General features: G+C 47.4%; 1 protein-coding gene across 1 annotated transcript; it reads right to left on the reverse strand.

Annotated features, from left to right (window-relative positions):
* Window positions 1–1,342: 1,342 nt before the first annotated feature.
* On the reverse strand, window positions 1,343–18,939 carry LOC141201487 (uncharacterized). The gene is made up of 7 exons (XM_073663496.1): window positions 18,834–18,939; window positions 6,155–6,304; window positions 5,858–6,025; window positions 5,653–5,776; window positions 5,475–5,569; window positions 4,242–4,332; window positions 1,343–1,574 (listed from the first exon to the last, which is right to left on the reverse strand). Exons 2-7 carry the CDS (start codon window positions 6,230–6,232, stop codon window positions 1,369–1,371), a joined length of 762 nt encoding a protein of 253 aa, XP_073519597.1. The 5' UTR covers window positions 6,233–6,304; window positions 18,834–18,939; the 3' UTR covers window positions 1,343–1,368.
* Window positions 18,940–21,885: the final 2,946 nt, after the last annotated feature.

Raw genomic sequence — 21,885 nt, forward strand, 5'->3', positions numbered from 1 at the left:
CACCTGACCAGCTCTTGAGCCACAGAGCTCTGGGAGCTGCGATGGATAAATTCGCTGATCTGACGGCCAGTCTTACTGAATCTGCCGAAGCGTCCGCGAGGAAGGCAGCCGCCCCCTGCATTAGCGGAAGACTGGCCAGGATTTTTTCCCTTGGAATGTCCCCTTTAATCTGGTCTTCTAGATGCTGAAACCAGACCATCATTGACCGGGCTGTGCAAGTGGCTGCGACTTCCGGTTTCAATTCTCCCGCTGGACACTCCCAGGTTTGTTTTAATAAGGTTTCCGCTTTTTTATCAAGAGGATCCTTGAAAGCTCCTAAATCCTCAAACGGCAGGGTGGATTTTTTTTTAGAGAATTTTGATACTGTCACGTCAATTTTTGGGGTTTTATCTCACCTGGTTGATTCTTCTTCCTCAAACGGGTATCTTCTCTTTGAAGGTGATGGTAACTGCCCTCTCCTATCAGGTCTTTTCTATTCCCTGTCGATAAACTATCCTCTCATTGACAGGGAATGTGCGCCTCTTCTTCTGACCCAGACCCCCAAACATGATGTCCTGAACAGTACTAGGGGTCTTGGTATCGTCTATGCCCATAGTTGTTCTGATGGCTTTAAATCAGCTTATCCGTGTTTTGCACTGGAAAACACGGCCTACCTCCTGTATCGCTATCTGAGGATGATGATGATGATGAGGATGACGAGTAGGTAGGAGAGGAAACAGACTTCCCCTTGCCCTGGAATACTACAGATTTTTCTGAGTCTGATGTATGACGTCTCAGCTTCCTACTCTTTTTACGTGTAGCCAACGTCTTTAGTGAGTCCCTAACCTCCGTCTGGATTAAAGATTTTAAATCCATAGCAAAATTAGGTGTTTCCTCTGATATGGTTTCTCGGATACAACTCGGGCTAAGCTTTTTAGTATAAGTGCAGGGAAAATTAACCCCGCACAGCGCACACTCCATGTTATTCCTCTTGGCACTTCCCTTTTTGGGTTTTTCCTAGTAGAAAAAATACATAGAAAAAAGGGACCCATCTACTATGGTGAACTTTCACATAGATCACTCACTACTCTGCCGTTCAGGGTACCGGAGATTGAGGCTGGATCAATTCATATGATCGCTCCCGGCTGGAGATGGTGGACTCGCGACCTGCCCTGTTCCTCTGGCGGGTCTTGCTGCCGCTTGTCCGACTGACACTGCTGCGGCCTTGATGGAGCTGCTGTTGCTGCTGAGGCTGCTTTGGTGGCTTCTGCTGCTCTGGTGACTGCGGCTCTTGCCGCAGGGCGCTTCACTTCCTGACACACGCTCTGCGTGTGCGCAGCCCCATGGACCAACATTCTGGCGCGCAACGTCAGCAGGGTGCGGCGTAAACTAACATGCGCCCTGCGTGTGTGTAGTCCTGTTCCCGGCATTCCGGCACGCTACGTTAGCAGGGCGCGCCGGAACCTCTTGACACGTGCCCTGCATGTGCACAGCCCCGGTAGTCCCACTTGCCAGCGCGCTTAGCCACAGGGTGCATAATACCACTGCACTCCCGCGTGTACCCTTGGTGGGCGGATACCCTCTTTCAGGTGGTGCTGTCATGGAAGAAGGGAAAAAAAAACAGAGGTTTCCATAAAGGCTCTTGTAAAGCAACATGGCTTCCATAACCCAATCCAGCAATATCCAATCTCCCAAAGTCAAATCTCCCCCTTGCTTCTGAGCCTTGCAGTGTGCCCAAACCACATTTAGCATCTATGTATTTGACATTACTATAGTGAGAAGAACCCACTTAATTCATGGTGTGTGTCTCCTGGAGCACAATCTGGACACTATGTGTTGGGCAATGAAATGGCATAATTGCAATTTTCACTCTCCAACATCCACTGCGTGCTAATATCCGGAAAGTGCCAGTAGAATCAAAATAGTCACTACCCCTTTAGATTAATTCCCTGAGGGTTAAAAATTACACAATGGAGTCACTTTATGTGCATTTAACCGTGCTGCCCTGCTTAGGGCAGCACGATAGCTCAGTGGTTCGTACTGCAGCCTGGGGTCCTGGGCTCAAATCCCACCAAGGACAACATCTGCAAGGAGTTTGTATGTTCTCCCCGTGTTTCTCTGGTTTCCTCCCACACTTCAAAGACATACTACTGATAGGGAATTTAGATTGTGAGCCCCAATGGGGACAGCGATGATAATGTATGTAAAGCGCTGAGGAATATGTTGGCGCTATAGATAGATAGATAGATAGATAGATAGATAGATAGATAGATAGATAGATAGAGAGAGAGAAAATAAAGATTATTACTGCTCTGGTTTTCTGTTATTATGTCACATTAGGGCTTCTGCAAATGGTGTGTCCCATCTCCTCTGGGATCTGCTCCTGCAATGTCAGCTTCTCTCACCAGGAGCCGCCTTATTCATCCTGCAGGCGGTGCTGGGGATGGAGGAGACGTCAGAACCAGAAGCTCTGTGTGGCGAAGGCTCTGTCCAGCCACTAAGATTAGGGTGCCTGGGACCAGTAGTACCATCCAGTCTTGCAGTATGGGGGTGTGCGCTGTCCAGCTGGAGTAATCTGCTCCCTGCTTCAGCCAACTGGAAAGCACCGAGCCCTACTAAAGCTGGAAGCATATTGCCGGAAGCTGCCAGATACAGCTTTGTTCTCCTCTGGTTCAGTCCTCTGTGCTCAGCTCCCGGCTTGTGTATTTGTTTCCTGTTGTGACCTCGGCCCGTTTACTGACTACTCTTGTGTTTTCTGATTTTGTATTTTCTCTGCTTTCCTGGTCCTGTCCCAACTACCTGACTATCCTTCTTCTCATCTCACACCATAGAACAGGTAACACCGTGGCCCAAGCCTAGGGGTCTCTGTGTAACTCCAGATCCATGTAGAGGGGTTAAAGGATGATGAGCAAAACTGTGAGTACAGACAATAACACATCTACTGAAATGATCAAACTCAACAGTCTCCATCAGTAATAAATGAGTAACTAGTGGTGAAACCTCTCTGGGGTAATTATAGTATGCGGCTTGGTGGCTCTTGGCCATCTAAATTATTGTAAGGTCTAATAAATATTTTCTATCACATGAGATTAAAGAAAAAATATACTTTTATTAAAGAGAACTATTTATAATAGTGCAGAGTTGATAATGTCTTAATTTTAGATCTCGGGCATCTGGGAGAGTCAATGGAGACCTTTTTTTTAAAGGCTACCAGGGAGTTACAGACTGACATAAGTGAGGCCGGACGATCCCACCACAATCAAACTATCATACAGAATGAACCTGGAAAAAATAACTTCTTTTTTTATTCTATGTTACATCCTCAACAACAACATATGTATGAGAGGAGAACTACAAACTAAATAGGAGTTGCACTCATTTGTGGTGGACCATTGGAGCTACTATGAGTCCTGACCAGAAGAGTAGAGAAAGTATTAGCGCCCCCATTTCAGGAGAGATTATGCAGTAATCTGAATTCTATAGGATTGAAAATATAATGGAATTTAGGACATGGAGTGAATCCATGAAACCAGGGCTGGAGCCAACACATCTCCTGCAGGCGTGAATAAATGTATATTACAGCCATCAGCCACGCACAGCTTAGAGATATATCATGGCACAGGTGTAATGTTTTCTGTATAGTTTATCACAATCCTGTTTGAAGTTAGTTGGTTTTAAAAGAAATTGAAAAGTCAGGATAAAGGGAAACTCTGCTGTTATTGTACAGAAATTCACACTTGGCCTCACTGCACATTTAATGTCGATCATAAAAGTGAAGTTTGGCCAGAAAGACTGGACCTGGTCTTGTAGGGACCATATGAGGACATTCAGCAGCACAGAAGGGAGAGAAGGTAGATTCATCCAATAAGATATCAGGGATCTAGGAAGGAACAGCCTCATTACCCTCCGCTTTCTCTTACAGGCCCATCAGAATATTTTTCTTCAAGTGATTTTCTAACTTGTCAGCACATTCTACGTACGCTGCCATTTGGCCTTGTAGTTTACAGATCTGGACAGGTCACGGTCAGCGTCTCCTAATCCCAGGGGGTAGGTGGATTGTCGAGGTTGTAAGTTCTATAGAAAAGGGCTTTCAATGTCCAAAATGATTTGAATAGTTTTGGATGGGGGAGAATGTTGTGGACTAGTGGCAAAATGGTGATCACACGATTGTGATACGGCCGGACTACACCACCGATAAAGCAGCCACAGACAGGGACTGAGAAGAATCTGTGACTTCTCTGCATTTAGTGGTCACTACTCACCTGGGTAGTCATATGTAGGAATCTCCTCTTTACACCGCTCATCACCCCTCACATATGTGTCTGTAGTATTAATATGGGTCAGATCTTCACCCTGAAACAAATATTGTAAACATGGAGAAGTCACATCTATGATCAGCTCTAATCCTGCCATCTCCACCGTTCTCATTACAATAGTCTATAATATAACCGGGGATGCGGGTCTCTGTCTGAAGCCTCGATAGACTGTGCATGCACGACGCGCAGTATGGCTCCAGACAGAATCAGGCATCCAGCCGTTACAGGTAATGGGAGTGTATGGCTCCGGAGATCGCTGTATGCGTAGGCACTGAACGTATACCGCAATCTCCGGCGCCATACTTACCTGATCGGGAGGAGCGTTGCAGCGGTGCCTCTCTTCGTCGGAGATGGGGCAGGAGTGAGGCGTCGGATCGGCGCATGTGCATAGCGCTATCTGGCGCCGTTTTACTGAAGACACATTTACAGTGTGTGTTCAGCAAAAATGGCGTCGGACAGCGCAGTGCTTCGGCGACACACTCCTCCCCCGGCCTCCGGCAGAACAGGGCGCAGAAGCGCTGGAGCACAGGGAAGAAAGGTGAGTATAACTGTTTATTTTTTTGTATGTGTGTACAGTGTGAAAGGAATGAGGGGGCCACACATACCAGGATTGGGGGGTGAGGGGGCCACACATATCAGGATTGGGGGGTGAGGGGACCATGCATACCAGGATTGTGGGATGAGGGGATCATGCATACCATGATAAGGGGTACCACACATACCAGGATTGCGGGGTGAGGGGACCATGCATACCAGGATTGGGGGGTGAGGGGTACCATGCATACCAGGATTGGGGGGTGAGGGGTGCCATGCATACCAGGATATGGGGGTGAGGGGTGCCATACATACCAGGATTGGGGGTGAGGAGTGCCATGCATACCAGGATTTGGGGGGTGACTGGTGCCATGCATACCAGGATTTGGGGGTGACTGGTGCCATGCATACCAGGATAGGATGGTGGGGACAGGATGGGGGCAGCACAAATACCAGGAGGGGAGCAGCACATACCAGCATGGGAGACCATATAGCAATAAAAATGCTCGCCACCTGGGCGTAGAATGGGTTCAATAGCTAGTATAAAACATATAGTACTGGTGGATAAAACAAGGCTGAGCACAAGACCTTCACAGCCGTCTACACATCATAGGGGAGATCTCATGACACCTTCTCTCCATCTACCTGATGATTTTGAGGAACATTGGGATCTTCTTGTTTACAGTCCTGTGGAAGAGGATGGGGACATCTCTCTGGTGTTGTTCTCTTACTGGATATATCTGGAGGAAACACATACAGGGACTGAATTCATTCTTTACATACAGATAATTATAGGCCGTGTGTATTTAGTCCTGTCTATTACCTGGTGATGTGAGGGGCTGGGGAAGCTCCATCATGACGTCCTTGTACAGATCTTTGTGTCCTTCTAAATACTCCCACTCCTCCATGGAGAAATAGACGGCGACATCCTGACACCTTATAGGAACCTGACACATACAATGACACCGTCATCCCCGATCCCTTCATAGCGTTACTGTATAATATCCCAGCATTTCCAGCAGTGTCACCTCTCCAGTAAGCAGCCCAATCATCTTGTAGGCGAGTTCTAGGATCTTCTGGTCATTGATGTCCTCATGTATCAGGGGGTGAGGTCGAGGGCTCAGTAGTCTTCTCCATCCCTCAGACACAGGGTCCTGACAGTGCTCACTAGAGGTCTTCTTCACTACTGTGTAATCCTGGTTATGGAGACACACATTAATAAATCTTACTCTAGACATTTCCAGAGTCCTCACCTCTCCAGTTCTGTCCATCTGTTATTCCCATAGATAAGAATGATGTAATGTGACGTCATCAGAATCTCTCACCTCTCCAGTAAGCCGGAAGAGGATCTCTAGGGTGAGGTGGAATATCCTCTCCACCATCTTGTCTCTGTCCATATCCATCCTTGATGGGTAAATCAGGAAAATTCTCTTATATAGAAGATCTTCACTGAGGGGATCCGATATTGTAGGGACCTGAATGAGATGATGATGAGCTGATGTAACATCATAAAAATCCTGTGTAATAATACAATTACTGGAGATGATAAGGGGAAATGTGGTGGGCCACTGAGGAGGCCCCAGATGTTGCAGAAGGGCCAGCTGGGGTATGTGGTCTCAAAGGCAGCAGATAATGATGTCACAGTAGTTGGAGTGGGTCGCTGGACCCCTAAACACTTCCCTAGTGTCCACAACAATTGTCGGAAGGTGACACTTGTGGATGGTATAGGACCCCCAGGGGGCACTCCTGTAGTTGTGGTGTCTGGGTGCAAGTTTGGAGTGCCCGTGATGTTTGTGCAATCACACGCAGCCAGACACACAGGTGAACTTGTAAACATAACAATTTTACTGAAGGAGGTAACGGGGTACAGTCTCTCTTGAAGGCAAAGTTTACAGTATTTTGTGCATATGAAAGTAATGGTTCTCTCCTCATGAGACAAGCGAGGTTATGGCCTCTCAGGGCGGCTGGAGCAGAGTCCTCTTCACTTGCTAGTAGAGGAAATGCTATGCGCAGTCTAAGAAATATTACACTGATGGAGGAACCTTCACAGATTGGCTCTCCGTGGAAACACACTAAAGTCTGGGTGTGCTCACAGTTTTTAGCCCACCGTTCCCTTTCGCAGGGGGTATTCGATGGTGTGGCAGCCACGTGGATCTGGTCCGGCTAGAAGCAAACAGGATAACCAGCGTGCAGGAGAGCACACGAACAGAGTTATCTCTCCTGACTGGAAGAGGCTTGTCTTTTTTGGAAGGAGATTATGTGGAGAAAAATGTCCCCCCAGCGTGGACTGGCATGGAAACTCTTCTGTAAGAAATAGTGTCTGTCTCCTGTATCTTCATTAGGCAGCTTGAACCGCCCACTACTGATTTGTACCAGTGCTCAGTCAGTGTGCGAGCCCTGAGCTGGGAGACTCCTCACAGCCATTTCTATGGCAGCTTATTGTAAGGAGAATCACTTACCTTTCATATACACACATTGGCCAGTAGATGGCAGGAAAGTCCAATTTACAATGCAATGTATTATATCTCCTAACTCACAGTGCCCACACTGGAACAAGTCTACTATCACACTACAACTGTCTCATTTAGCAGCAGTAGAACGTGAACCGGGATGCCACAGAAACATATGAGGAGATATATTATTTTACAGTACCGTATTTTTCGGACTATAAGATGCACCTAGGTTTTAGAGGAAGAAAATAGAAAAAAAAAATTAAGCAAAAAATGTGTTGACATTGCTGACACTGGTATAGGGGTAATGTCCTCCAATTCTAACAATATCCCCCATCTTGGTTTATATGCCCACCTTCCTTTTATACGTGGCCCCCATCCCCATCCTGGTATGCCTGGCATCCCTCCATCCAGGTATGCATGGCACCCCTCCATCCTGGTATGCATGGCACCCCTCATCCCTATCCTGGCATGCATGGCACCCCCCATCCCTATCCTGGCATGCATGGCACCCCCCATCCCTATCCTGGTATGCATGGCACCCCCCATCCCTATCCTGGCATGCATGTCACCCCTCATCCCTATCCTGGCATGCATGTCACCCCTCATTCCTGCCCTGGCATGCATGTCACCCCTCATCCCTGTCCTGGCATGCATGGCACCCCCCATCCCTGTCCTGGCATGCATGGCACCCCCCATCCCTATCCTGGTATGCATGGCACCCCCCTCATCCCTATCCTGGCATGCATGGCACCCCCCATCCCTATTCTGGCATGCATGGCACCCCACATCCCGATCCTGGCATGCATGGCACCCCCCTCATCACTGTCCTGGTAGGCATGACACCCCCCTCATCCCTGTCCTGATATGCATGGCACCCCTCATCCCTGTCCTGATATGCATGGCACCCCTCATCCCTGTCCTGATATGCATGGCACCCCTCATCCCTGTCCTGATATGTATGGCCCCCTCATCCTTATCCTGGTATGTATGGCCCCCTCATCCTTATCCTGGTATGTATGGTCCCCCTCATCCCCATCATGCTGCACATAAAAAAATAAAAATAAACACTCCTACTCCCCTTTCTTCTCTCCTCCAGCGCTGCGTCCTGTCTGCCCCACTGATCTTGTCATGTGAGCCACGCCTGGCGTCACTACCATGCGCGGTTCACAAGGAGAGATCAGCTCCCGGAAGTCACAGTGACTTCATGCTCCTTAATAGCCGGCACACAGCTGCAGAACAGCTCCTGCTGGGAGATCACGTGTGCAAGCTATTAAAGGGCATGAATATTCACTCGCTCTCCACGACCATGAGCATAGAGACAGGTTAAATATTCATTCACGCTTCCATGGGCGTGGGGAGCACTGAATATTAATTTTCTTTAGCAGCGGGGACAGTGTAGGCTGCTGCCTCCTGTGCCCCACTCCTCCGCCGCTACCGCTCCCCCCACACATCATATATATACCCCCTCATCCCCCAACATTCGGACTATAAGACGCATCTCCTATTTTCCTCCAAAACTTTGGAGGAAAAAAGTGCGTCTAATAGTCCGAAAAATACGGTATTTAGTTTTCTGCTTTACATCTAGTAATAAAACATATATATTTTAGGCCACAGACAACAAGCAGTTTCTTCCTTGGAGTCGGCAGCTGAACACGTTTCTCAAAGACTCATCTTCCATAAAGCTAATTCTCGTCTCATTTACCGACACTGGAATCAGCATTAGCAATACTGCAGGAGATATTCATTACACGTGACATGAGGAATAACTACTTCATCATGAGGACGACATCTTCATCTTCTACTACAGCTCTAGAAACATATTTGGCCAGAGTCCGTTACTGACTACATCACCACTGGCCGGCTATATGAATGTTTCCCGTCTTCCCTGCACTGTAATCTTCTATCACATTAGATCTCATGTCTGATTCACACACAGAAGTTTGAGGCTTTGACACATGGTAAAGTTTTTAATATTAGACAGAGTAGGACTATCCTGAATAGGTTCACCTTGCCATGGTAGCTTTCATGCTATTTTTGATCAAAAACAGTGTTACTAAGAACCCTATTTTATTTAAATGCACTTTTGGTTTTTATTTATTTATTTACAGCAGGGTTTATGATCATTTTTCTTCTTGTAGTTTTTTTCTGATTAATGGCCATTGTAAACATGCATTATGTGCTGAATGTATGCCAATTTAAACCAAGCTCAAATTCTTGTTTTTCTCATGGGCACAATAGTGGCCGGGTGGGCTGCCGCTATGGATAATACGCCTCTAACTATCCAACTATGATGTAGTAAAAATCTCATAGGTTCTGGATTTATTAGTATCTGCACCAAGAATGGGGCTAAGTGAGTATTTATTAATCAGCACTGGGGTAGTCGGTGGAGTGGATGAAACCATATTGTGGGTGTAGGGGGCAGTACTGTGGGAAAACCTCCCTAAAGTAAAATCTTAAACATTTATTAAATATATGCATTAAAAACTGGACTAACAGCAGATATGTACTTAAAACTAGCAAAATTACAAGCTGAATGGCTTGTTGTGGATGTATATAAACAGATCTAAACAATGATGCTGCTAAATAATTGACACGGTCACTACCTTACCCTATCCTGTACCTAAACAAAGCTTATACTGCCTAGCTGGGGAGGTTGGCACCCTCAACAATGGTGACCCCGCTCACTGGTGGCTGTACCTCAGAAGCCCTTGTGATCCCTTGCTGTTTTTGTAAGTTTACCCACTGACAAAGACATGAACAGTATGTAATTTTAAGGGTAGGTTAATTTTAACATTGAGAGATAGAATATCCAAAAAAAAAAAAAAAATACATTGTATAAATTAGATAAATTTATTTTCATTTTGTAGTGACAAATAAGTATTTGATTCCTCTTGCAAACAACACTTAGTACTTGGTGGCAAAACCCTTGTTGGCAGGCACAGCAGTCAGACTTTTTTTGTAGTTGATGATGAGGTTTGCGCACATGTAAGGAGGAATTTTTGTCCACTCCTCTTTGCAGATCATCTCTAAACCATACAGACTGTTCATGTCTTTGTCAGTGGGTAAACTTACAAAAACAGCAAGGGATCAAATAATTATTTCCTTCACTGTATTCACGTTTTTCTCAATATCTGAAATTAAATCAGAATAAACCTTTCCCATTATAGGTCAATTAGGATTACCATAATTTTTAATATTTGTCAAATGCCAGAATAATGAGAGAGAGAGAATGTTTTAAGGCATATTTATTACTTACTGCAAAGTCAAAAGTTTACATACACTAAGATTACTATGCCTTTAAACAATTTTGGACTGCCCATATGATCATATTGTTACGGGTCCGGGTGATGGAACCTCTGTGCTGAGATATGAGGAGGGACCAGAGGGGCGTAACTGGACCCTGGCTACACGGCGGCTTAATCGACTCCGTGAACCAAGGAGGGATGGAGAAGGTGGAACAGGTGCCACACTGGGACCGACCTCCAGTGAGAGCAGGCGACTCCCACGGGACTGATGGCCAAAGCCAAGAGGCACAACAGATGAGCATGGCTGATAGATATTGCAGGTAAACGGGCAGGCTTGGCAGGCAGACTGACAGGCGGACATGGCTGATAGACAGGCAGGCAGCACTGGGACCTGAGGGCTGGAAAGAGTGTTTAGAACACAAACCACAACTTTGCACAGGCACCTCCATTTTTGAGGAGGTGCTTTAAATAGGGGCAGTCCTCCGGCCATTGGCCAGGGACTTTTTAGGACGGCGCGCGCGGCCCCTTTAAGAGTACAGTGCCCGGGGGGATCTGCGCGCGGTGCACGCACCCTGGGAAGATGCTGCGGTGAGACCAGAGGAAATAGCGGGGAACGCCGAACCATAGCCACGGTGATGAGTGGATCGACGTCTCTGCCGCGCAGGAGGCAGAGACGCCGACACAACACATATCACGTGTTTGGAAGCTTCCGTTTTTTTGGCAACATCTTAGTTATTTAGAGACACACGTATGGATGTATTTTAATACACACCTGACACACACTGCTTCTTTGTGTAGCATCATGCGAAAGTCTAAAGAAATCAGCCAAGATACCAGGAAGAGAATTGTGGACTTGCACAAGTCCAACTCATCCTTGGGTGCAATTTCAAGATACCTGAAGGTGCCTCATTCATCTGTACAAACAATTATACGCAAGTACAAACAAGATGGGAATGTCCAGCCATCATACCGCTCAGGAAGTAGGCGGGTTCTGTGTCCCAGAGATGAACGTGCTTTTGGTCCAACATGTGCATATCAACCCAAGGACAAAAGCGAGAGACCTTGTGAAGATGATGGCGGAAGCTGGTAAGACTGTGTCAATATCCACAGTGAAACGAGTGCTGTATCAACATGGGCTGAAAGGCCACTCTGCCAAGAAGAAGCCATTACTCCAAAAGAAACCTAAAAAAGCCAGATTAATGTTGGCAAATGCTCACAGGAACAAAGACCTTAATTTTTGGAGGCATGTCCTGTGGTTTGATTAAACTAAAATTTTGGGCATAATTACCATTGTTACATTTGGAGGAAAAAGGGAGAAGCTTGGAAGCCTAAGAACACCATCCCAACTGTGAAACACGGGGGTGACAGCATCATGTTGTGGAGTTGTCTTGCTGCAGGAGGGACTGATGCACTTCACAAAATAGATGGCATAATGAGAAAAGAATATTATTTGGCAATACTGAAGCAACATCTCAAGACATTAGCCATGAAGTTAAAGCATGGGCAAAAAGGGTCTTCCAAATGGACAATGACCCGAAGCATACTGCCAAAATGGTAACAAAGTGGATTAAGGATAACAAAGTCAATGTTTTGGAGTGGCCATCACAAAGCCCTGATCTCAGTCCTATTGAAAATTTATGGGCAAAGCTGAAAAGGCTGCGAGCAAGGCGACCTACAAACCTGGATCAGTTACACCAGTTTTGTCAGGAGGAATGGGCCCAAATTCCGACCGAACTATTGTGAGAAGCTTGTGGAAGGATATCTCAAACGTTTGACCCAAATCATTCAGTTTAACCCCTTTACGCCCCAGGGTGGTTTGCACGTTAATGACCAGGACAATTTTTACAATTCTGACCACTGTCACTTTATGAGGTAAGAACTCTGGAAAGCTTCAACGGATCTCCCTGATTCCGAGAATGTTTTTTCGTGACATATTGTACTTCATGACAGTGGTAAAATTTCTTCGATATCACTTGCGTTTATTTGTGAAAAAAATGGAAATTTGGGGAAAGTTTTACAATTTTCAAACTTTGAACTTTCATGCCCTTACATCAGAGAGATATGTCACACACAATAATTAATAACATTTCCCATATGTCTACTTTACATCAGCACAATTTTGGAAACAATTTTTTTTTTTTTAAGGAGCTATAAGGGTTAAAAGTTGACCAGCGATTTCTCATTTTTACAACAAAGTTTACAAACCATTTTTTGGGGTCCCCGTCACATTTGAAGTCACATTGAGGGGTCTTTATGACAGAAAATATCCAAAAGTGACACCATTCTAACAACTGCACCCCTCAAGGTGCTCAAAACCACATTCAAGAAGTTTATTAACCCTTCACATGCTTCACAGCAATTAATTGAACGTGAAAGGAAAAAATTAACATTTAACTTTTTTTCACTAAAATTTTACTTTAACCCCCAATTTTTTTTTATTTTTACAAGCGTACCAGGAGAAATTGGAAACCAAAAGTTATTGCGCAATTTCTCCTGAGTATGCTGATACCCCATATGTGGGGGAAAGCCATTGTTTGGGCGCACGGCAGGGCTTGGAAGGGAAGGAGCGCCATTTGACGTTTTCAATGCAAAATTCGCTGGAATTGACAGCAGACCCCATGTGCCTAAACAGTGGAAACCCCCCCACAAGTGACCCCATTTTGGAAACTAGACCCCTTAAGGAACTTATTTAGAAGTGTGGTGAGCACTTTGGACCCCCAAGCGTTCCGCAAAAGTTTATGACGTAGAGTCATGAAAAAAAAATAATTTTTTTTTCCACAAAAACGATCTTTTAGCCTAAATTTTTTTTATTTTCCCAAGGGTACCAGGAGAAAGTGGACCTCAAAATCTGTTGTCCAATTCCTCCTGAGTACGCTGATACCCCATGTGTTGGAGAAAACTACTGTTTGGGTGCACGTCAGGGCTAGGAAGCGAAGGTGTGACGCGCTTTGGAATGCAGACTTTGATGGAATAGTCTGCGGGCATCATGTCACGTTCTCAGAGCCCCTAATGTGCCTAAACAGTGGAAATGGCCAACAAGTGCCCCCTTTTTGGAACGGATACCCGATTTGTGAATCTTATAATGTAGTGTCATACGTCAGTTGTGTAGTGTTTGTCAGGTTGTCATACGTCAGAAATTAAATTTAGTAGTCCATGGAAGTATGGTACTTTTTGAAGCATTCTTTCATGCACAGGCCAGGTTTGTCGGGGCAGGTGTCACACTGATAAATGGTGTCCTTGCGTATTCACCTTTTATAAACACACTCGGCACTTCTTTTGTGACCTTTTTTTCCGCTGTGAGGCATCTGCCCTGGGAAATGCTGGTCTGGTACAATTCGAGGACCTTCAGTTCCGGAAGTACTGGGGCCCGCTCCGTCACCACTGCAAAATATCAGGGCCTTGATAACAACCTCCTGGAACTGAAGGTACAACGTAGAAGTCTGGCCTGCACATTGTGATAGAAGGAAAGAATTGTGCATTGCCATCTGTACAATGTGCATGGCCAACTTCTTGTACCACACCCTGGCCTTTCTCAAAGCACTGAACGGCAGGAGGACTTGATCAGAGAGATCAACTCCCCCCATGTACTTGTTGTACCCCACTACACAGTCTGGTTTGACGACCTGTGTAGTGGGACCTTGTACAGTGCTGAGGGTGCTGCCATCACCATGTATGGTGGTCAAGAAAAGGACATCCCTCTTGTCCTTGTACTTGACCACCAGAAGGTGGTCACTACATTGGGCTCTGCTCTCACCCCTTCTGAGCAGCTGCCCAATTAGCGTCTTTGGGAGGCCTCTCTATTTTTGCGGACAGTATCGCAGGCTGCGGTACGTCGCACAGAGAGGGACTTGAAGAGAGGGACACTGGTATAAAAGTTATCCAAGTACAAGTGATAACCTTTATCCAGCAGTGTGCGCAACAAGTCCCACACAATTTTCCCACTCACTACCAGAACAGGGGGGCATTCAGGGGATTTAATCCGGGAGTCCTTCCCTTCATAAACTCTAAACTTGTGAGTGTACCCTGAGGTACTCTCACAAAGTTTATACAGCTTGATTCCGAACCTGGCCTTCTTATTGGGCAGGTGCTGCCGGAATCCAAGCAGCTCCATAAAAGCCATTAAGGACTCATCCACGCAAATGTCCCTTTGGAGCACGTACACTTCAGCAAACTTGTTGTTGAAGTGGTCGATGACCGGTCGAACTTTGAAAAGATGATCAAAGTTCGGGTCATCGCGTGCAGGACACCTTGCATTATCGTTGTAATGCAAGAACTTGTGATGGCCTGAAAACTTTTCTGGGTCATGACCTTTTGGAACACTGGAGTGTTATACAAAACGTCAACACTCCAATATTGCCAAAGTTCTGGCTTCTTCATGATCCCATATGAAGGACCAGGCCCCAAAACTTCATTATTTCTACTGCGTGTACAGGAGACCAGTTAGAAAATGATGAAGAGGGGTTTTGTTCCAAAAATTGATGAGCGTATAAAGCCCACCATGAGGTTTACAAGATCCTCAGAGAAAAAGACTTTGAAAAAGTCTAGTTCTGTGAGGCCGGTGGTGTCAAACTTGATTCCTGATTCCGCCACAAAATCAGGAATCAGTGGCTCATAATTTTGGGGGGGGGCGAGGTCCACACGGGGTCAGTAGTGGGGGGAGGGCGCTGGTTCATCTTTTCTCCTGGGGTGTCTGAGTGGCGGTTCAGCAGCACCTGAAGGACTCCCGCTTTCCCGGCTCCATGTTTTAAAATTGTAAAGAATAAAGGATCTTCATATTCAATCGCTTGCTGGAGTGCCACCTTCTAGCTGCTAACAGGATATCAAATGAAAAATCTTTCTTTGGGCAGAGCACCTGCTGATTAGCGATGCCAGGCTATTTGTGACTGACGCTCACTGGACGGCAAAAAGGTATGCGATTGGAATAAGATCTGTGGTCACTGATCAGCGCTCGGCCGCTGCACGAAACGCAAAAAAAAAAGAAAAACAGACAACAGTCGAGCGATGAAGTGATGATCAGCACTTGGAGGCAGAAAGGGGTATGGGAAGGGGGAGAGGGGGATTGGGGTGGATAAGGAGGGATCAAAAAATCCTACTTACAGTTGTTGTCTTCCAGATGTCGTCTATCAGATGTCTTCTGTAAGATGTCTTCTGGAGCAGGCTTCTGTGGCCCAGCACGGCACACAATCGGACAGCGGGACCGCCCTCTAGAAAAAAAAAGGTTAGTTGAAAAAAAAGGTAAAGTAGCGAGCACGAGTGCTGATCGGTGGCTGCTGGATGTAAGCACGGAGGTGGTGCAAAGTGAGGGGGGAGGAGAAATAAAGTGACAGGGATGAAATAACATCATGAAATGCAGCGAGCTTGGACGTTGTTCAGTGACGTAGTCACTGGTCAGCACTCGGCCGCTGCAGGACGCACAAAACAAACAAACAAACTGGGGGCAGGGTGGGTAAAAAGGAGTGGTTTGGGGTGGATGAGGGGAGAACAGAGATGGACTTACCAAAGTCTTCTCTGTTCTTCTTTCAGCAGCAGGTCCAGGAGTAAGATCTGCAGCAGCAGGACATGGAGCAGGAGACCCAGGACCCAGAAGACCGCAGCAGGACGCCAGAGCAGCAGCAACTGGAGCAGGTGAGAAAGTCTTGTGGTGTCACAGGTGCTTCTGTGGCAACACAAGGCCCAGCACAGAGGTGATCAAACGTGACCGCTCCGTAGAAATCCTCACCAAGTGTGAGGAACTGCAGGGTGGTCACAGGGGGAATGATAGGGTGGTGACAGCCAGGTCACAGGCCAATCACCTCCCGGTCAGGAACTCTGATTGGTGTGATCGATGATGACATCGATTACACCAATCAGAGATGGCTGGGGCCTGGGCAGCATCACAGGGGGTCACAGGGAGGTGACAGGCAGGTGACAAGTCAGTCACCGCCCTGTGACCGCCTTGTCACCTGTGTTCAGGTACTCTGATTGGAGCGATCGATGTCATCATTGATCGCTCCAATCAGAGCTGTCTGAGGCCTCTGCTGACATCACAAGGGGTCATGGGGCGGTGACAGGTAGGTTACAAGCCGGTCACCACCCCGTGACCGCCCAGTCACCGCGCGGTGGCGCTATGATCGGTGCGATCGATGTGATTGGCGATCACACCGATCACAGCGGGTGGGGGAGAGGGCTGGGGTCTCTTTGCAAGAGCCTAGGATCGATGCTCTTATGAGCACCGATCCCAGGCTGCAATCTGATTGCCAGAAACAGTGAGAAATGCTGTGATTGGCTGTCCAGAATTGTAAACTAAACGGTCCCTAATTGACCGACACTTTCTGAAAGTTATTGTGGGAGTAGATCACACAGCACTCCCAGGTCCAGGTTGACTACAAGTACACCCTAGTGTTTTCTGAGGATATTAAAGATATGGTCACTCTGATTGTCCTAAGTTCCTATTACTCATGTTATCCCATCTTTTTCTTGGTCTCTTGGTTAGGTATGAAGGAGTGTCTGTACCCTTGTCCTATGAATCTGGTGTTCATGTCTATTGCCCGTATATTAAAATCTGTGACATTAGAGCAGTTTCTTCTCAACCATAAAAATTGACCCATGGATATAGTTTTTTTTTTTGGTTTTGTTTATTTTTTTAGGGGGATGGGGTGGTGGCTATCCCACTTCAATAGTTTACTAGTGTTTGTAAGTATTTTGTAGATAAGTGTCCCTAGGGTCCCATCCTGCTATATCTTATTTAGAACATCCAGGAAAGGCAACTGGTAATAATTAACCTCTGATGTAAATCTAAGGCCCACTCTATTGATGTTGAGTTCCCTGACAAATTCAAGAAACTTTTCACTCGTCCCCGAGCAAGAATGTCGTCAATATATCTATACTATGTCCCAGTATATGGATGCCACCACTTATGATCATCCCCGAATATTGTGGTTTTCTCCCACTAGCCCAGGAATAGGTTAGCATACGAGGGGGCACAGGGGCTCCCCATCACAGTACCGCTGAGTTAGGGGAAAGTACTTCCTGTCAAAAAGGAAGAAATTATGAGTAAAAGTGAATTTTAGAAGATCCTCCATGAAGTCATTATGTCTGCTACACTCTATTGATCTCGATTTCAAGAAACGTCTTACTCCTCTGATACCATCCTCATGTGGTATATTATTGTACAAAGCGTCAATATCTAGTAAGGCCGGCTCCCCTACATCCATGTATACATACTCGAGGGTCTACATGTAGGGGAGCAGGGAAAGGGAAGACCATTTTCCAGAAAGTTTATTCCAACCTCAGGCGGTACTGTGGGAAGATTATACTGTGTGGGGGGCATTATACATACTGCATAAGGGGCATAATGGGGGCATCATATATACTGTTTAAGGGGCATAATGGGGACATTACACTTTGTGGGGGTGTCATACATACTACATAAGGGGGGCATTACAGTGTGTGGGGGCATCATACATACTGCATAAGGGGCATAATGGGGGCATTACACTGTGTGGGGGCATCATACATCCTGCATAAGAGGCATAATGGGGGCATTACACTGTGTGGGGGGCATCATACATACTGCATAAGGGGCATAATGGGGGCATTACACTGCGTGGGGGGCATCATACATCCTGCATAAGGGGCATAATAGGGACATTACACTGTGTGGGGGCATCATACATCCTGCATAAGGGGCATAATAGGGACATTACACTGTGTGGGGGGCATCATACATACTGCATAAGGGGCATAATAGGGACATTACACTGTGTGGGGGGCATCATACATACTGCATAAGGGGCATAATAGGGACATTACACTGTGTGGGGGCATCATACATCCTGCATAAGGGGCATAATGGGGGCATTACACTGTGTGGGGGGCATCATACATACTACATAAGGGGCATAATGGGGGCATTACACTGTGGGGGCATCATACATCCTGCATAAGGGGCATAATGGGGGCATTACACTGTGTGGGGGCATCATACATCCTGCATAAGGGGCATAATGGGGGGCATTACACTGTGTGGGGGCATCATACATACTGCATAAGGGGCATAATGGGGGCATTACACTGTGGGGCATCATACATCCCGCATAAGGGCATAATGGGAGCATTACACTGTGGGGGGCAGTAAAGGGGTCCTGTACTATGAGAACAATACGTTTCCTCCCTTCCTGTCTCCATAGCTGGGTCGTATGTATCTATTACAGGAAACAGAACAAAAACCTTATGATTCTTATAAAGGGGCAACACAAGACCCCAAAAGAGTCCCCGTGCTGAAGGGGTTACTGCCCCCTGCGCCCAGTAATGGGGTCTCCACATACCTTCACCTGCAGAGCCGCCACCACATATATGGCTGTTCTGTGCGCACAGGAGCTGTGATGAGGTCACAGGAGGGGAGGAGTCAGGGGTCACATGATCAGGGGCCTCAGTGGATGCAGGACTCTGCTGTGCTGGTTGTCATGGTGCTGGATGAGCTGAAGTTTATGTGTGGGGTCAGGAGGGGTTTACAGTGTGGATGTAGCAGAGCCGCGTGTGTACGAGGTGTACGGAGCGGAGCCGTGTGTGTACGAGGTGTACGGAGCGGAGCCGCGTGTGTACGAGGCGTACGGAGCGGAGCCGCGCGTGTACGAGGCGTACGGAGCGGAGCCGCGTGTGTACGAGGCGTACGGAGCGGAGCCGCGCGTGCACGAGGCGTACGGAGCTTTAGCCGCGCGTGCACGAGGCGTACGGAGCTTTAGCCGCGCGTGTACGAGGCGTACGGAGCTGAGCCGCGCGTGTACGAGGCGTACGGAGCTGAGCCCCGCGTGTACGAGGCGTACGGAGCTGAGCCGCGCGTGTACGAGGCGTACGGAGCTTTAGCCGCGCGTGTACGAGGCGTACGGAGCTGAGCCGCGTGTGTACGAGGCGTACGGAGCGGAGCCGCGCGTGCACGAGGCGTACGGAGCTTTAGCCGCGCGTGTACGAGGCGTACGGAGCTGAGCCGCGCGTGTACGAGGTGTACGGAGCTTTAGCCGCGCGTGTACGAGGTGTACGGAGCTTTAGCCGCGCGTGTACGAGGTGTACGGAGCTTTAGCCGCGCGTGTACGAGGTGTACGGAGCGGAGCCGCGCGTGTACGAGGTGTAGGGAGCGGAGCCACGCGTGTACGATGTGTACGGAGCGAAGCCGCGCAGATCTGTGTGTACGAGGTGTACGGAGATGAGCCGTGTGTATGAGGTGTACAGAGCAGAGACATGTGGAGCAGAGCCGCACGTGTACAAGCTGTAGGAAGAGGAGCCGCGTGTTTACGAGGTGTAGAGATCGGAGCTGTGTGTATGGAGCGGAGCCATGTGTGTGCGAGGTGTACGGAATGGCCAATAGCAAAGCCCTCGAAGTGTGATGAACATACGACCTCCTAAAATGACCCCATTTCGGATACTGCACCCACCAGGGAAGAGGGTGTAATGGGCGTTCTTACGTTCTTATCCCACAGGTGTCTCACTGATTTCTTTACCGCTCGTTTGTGTGTAATTAATATTACATTTGCTCAGAGCCGCAGCGAGGGGTTCAGCCAGGGGTGGACACACCGCCGATGCACCCGGGCCCAGAGGTGAAGGGGGGCCCATGCAGGAAGGGGCTTAGTGCTCAGGCAGTAGACCACGCAGCTGCTATGGAGCCCCTTGACTGAGGGCTGATGCTGCTTAACCCCGTCCACTCCCACCCGTAATGATTTTTAATACCCTGGGCATAGTGAGGCCATTGAAAAAGGGGGTATGTCATGCAGGAGAGAGGCCGCTGGCCAATGAACTCTTCCCCATCAGACTGATAAGAGCGCTCATTGGCTGCTGTGTCTGTCCTCCTGCAGGGTCTCACAGTGGGTCTTCTGCCTCCTGCTGTTCCTTTCCCAGTAGAATTTCCTCTAAGAGTAGGGGGTTGGGGAGGAGAGTCCATAGCATCTGACAGCACGCAGGGGCAGGAAGCTGAAATCAGTCCTGTCTGAGCTGTGCTCCTTCCTCCACAGTGGGTTCCGCAGCCCTCTCCAGAAGACAGCAATATCATATAAGATTAGTATATGAGTGTATGTATATGTCTGCAGGGCTGGCACCAGGAATTTCAGGCCCCATACTGGCAAAAACTTTTTAGGCACCCTGGAGACCCGCCCAGGCTCCACCTCCACTCCTCGAACCTTCCACAGTCACACCGCCCACTCTTGGAAAAACTCCACTTCTGCACCACATCCTTATCAATCACACATTAAGGGTATGTGCCCACGCTCAGGAGGTGCCTGCGGCCCCAAAGCTGCGGGATAGACGTGCGGCTTCTGCCCTCATTTTATGCAATTGAGTGGTGCAATTTTTTTTTTTTTGTACATGTGGAGTTTCCTCATAGAAGTTAGACTGTGGAGAAAGTCCACATGTAGACTTGCAAGAGAAATTGACATGATGCGGGTCTGAAAGATGCGACGCATGCGAGTTTTCGTGGGTGATCCATAGGTCCACAGAGTTGCATAGTGGACATGGGATTTCTAGAAATCCTATACACTATGCTGTAACACCTGCCGCTGCAGGTTTGTTGCTGCATAAGCTGCAGTGTCAAACCCACAGCGGCTCCTGACCATGTGCACATACCCTGACAGTTCCCATAGAACACCAGATCACATACTGTGCCTTATGAAAGTATTTGGCCCCCTTGAACTTTTCTACCTTTTGCCACATTTCTGGCTTCAAACATAAAGATATAAAATTCTAATTTTTTCGGAAGAATCAACAAAAAGTGGGACGAAATTTATTGGATATTTTAAACTTTTTAAAAAATTAAAAAAGTGGGGTGTGCAATATTATTCGGCCCCTTTACTTTCAGAGCAGCAAACTCACTCCAGAAGTTCAGTGAGGATCTCTGAATGATCCAATGCTGTCCTAAATGACTGGTAATGATAAATAGAATCCACCTTGTGTAATCAAGTCTCTGTATAAATGCACCTGCTCTGTGATAGTCTCAGGGTTCTGTTTCAAGTGCAGAGAGCATCATGAAGACCAAGGAACACACCAGGCAGGTCCGAGATACTGTTGTGGCGAAGTTTAAAGCCGGATTTGGATACAAAAAGATTTCCCAAGTTTTAAACATCTCAAGGAGCACTGTGCAAGCGATCATAATGAAATGGAAGGAGTATCAGACCACTGCAAATCTACCAAGACCCGGCCGTCCCTCTAAACTTTCATCTCGAACAAGGAGAAGACTGATCAGAGATGCAGCCAAAAGGCCCATGATCACTCTGGATGAACAGCAGAGATCTACAGCTGAGGTGGGAGAGTCTGTCCATAGGATAACAATCAGTCGTACACTGCACAAATCTGGCCTTTATGGAAGAGTGGCAAAAAGAAAGCCATTTCTCAAAG

The sequence above is a fragment of the Phyllobates terribilis genome, unplaced genomic scaffold (genome assembly GCF_046119375.1).
Source record: "Phyllobates terribilis strain yellow unplaced genomic scaffold, ASM4611937v1 Scaffold_116__1_contigs__length_5312468, whole genome shotgun sequence".
Lineage (NCBI taxonomy): Eukaryota > Metazoa > Chordata > Amphibia > Anura > Dendrobatidae > Phyllobates > Phyllobates terribilis.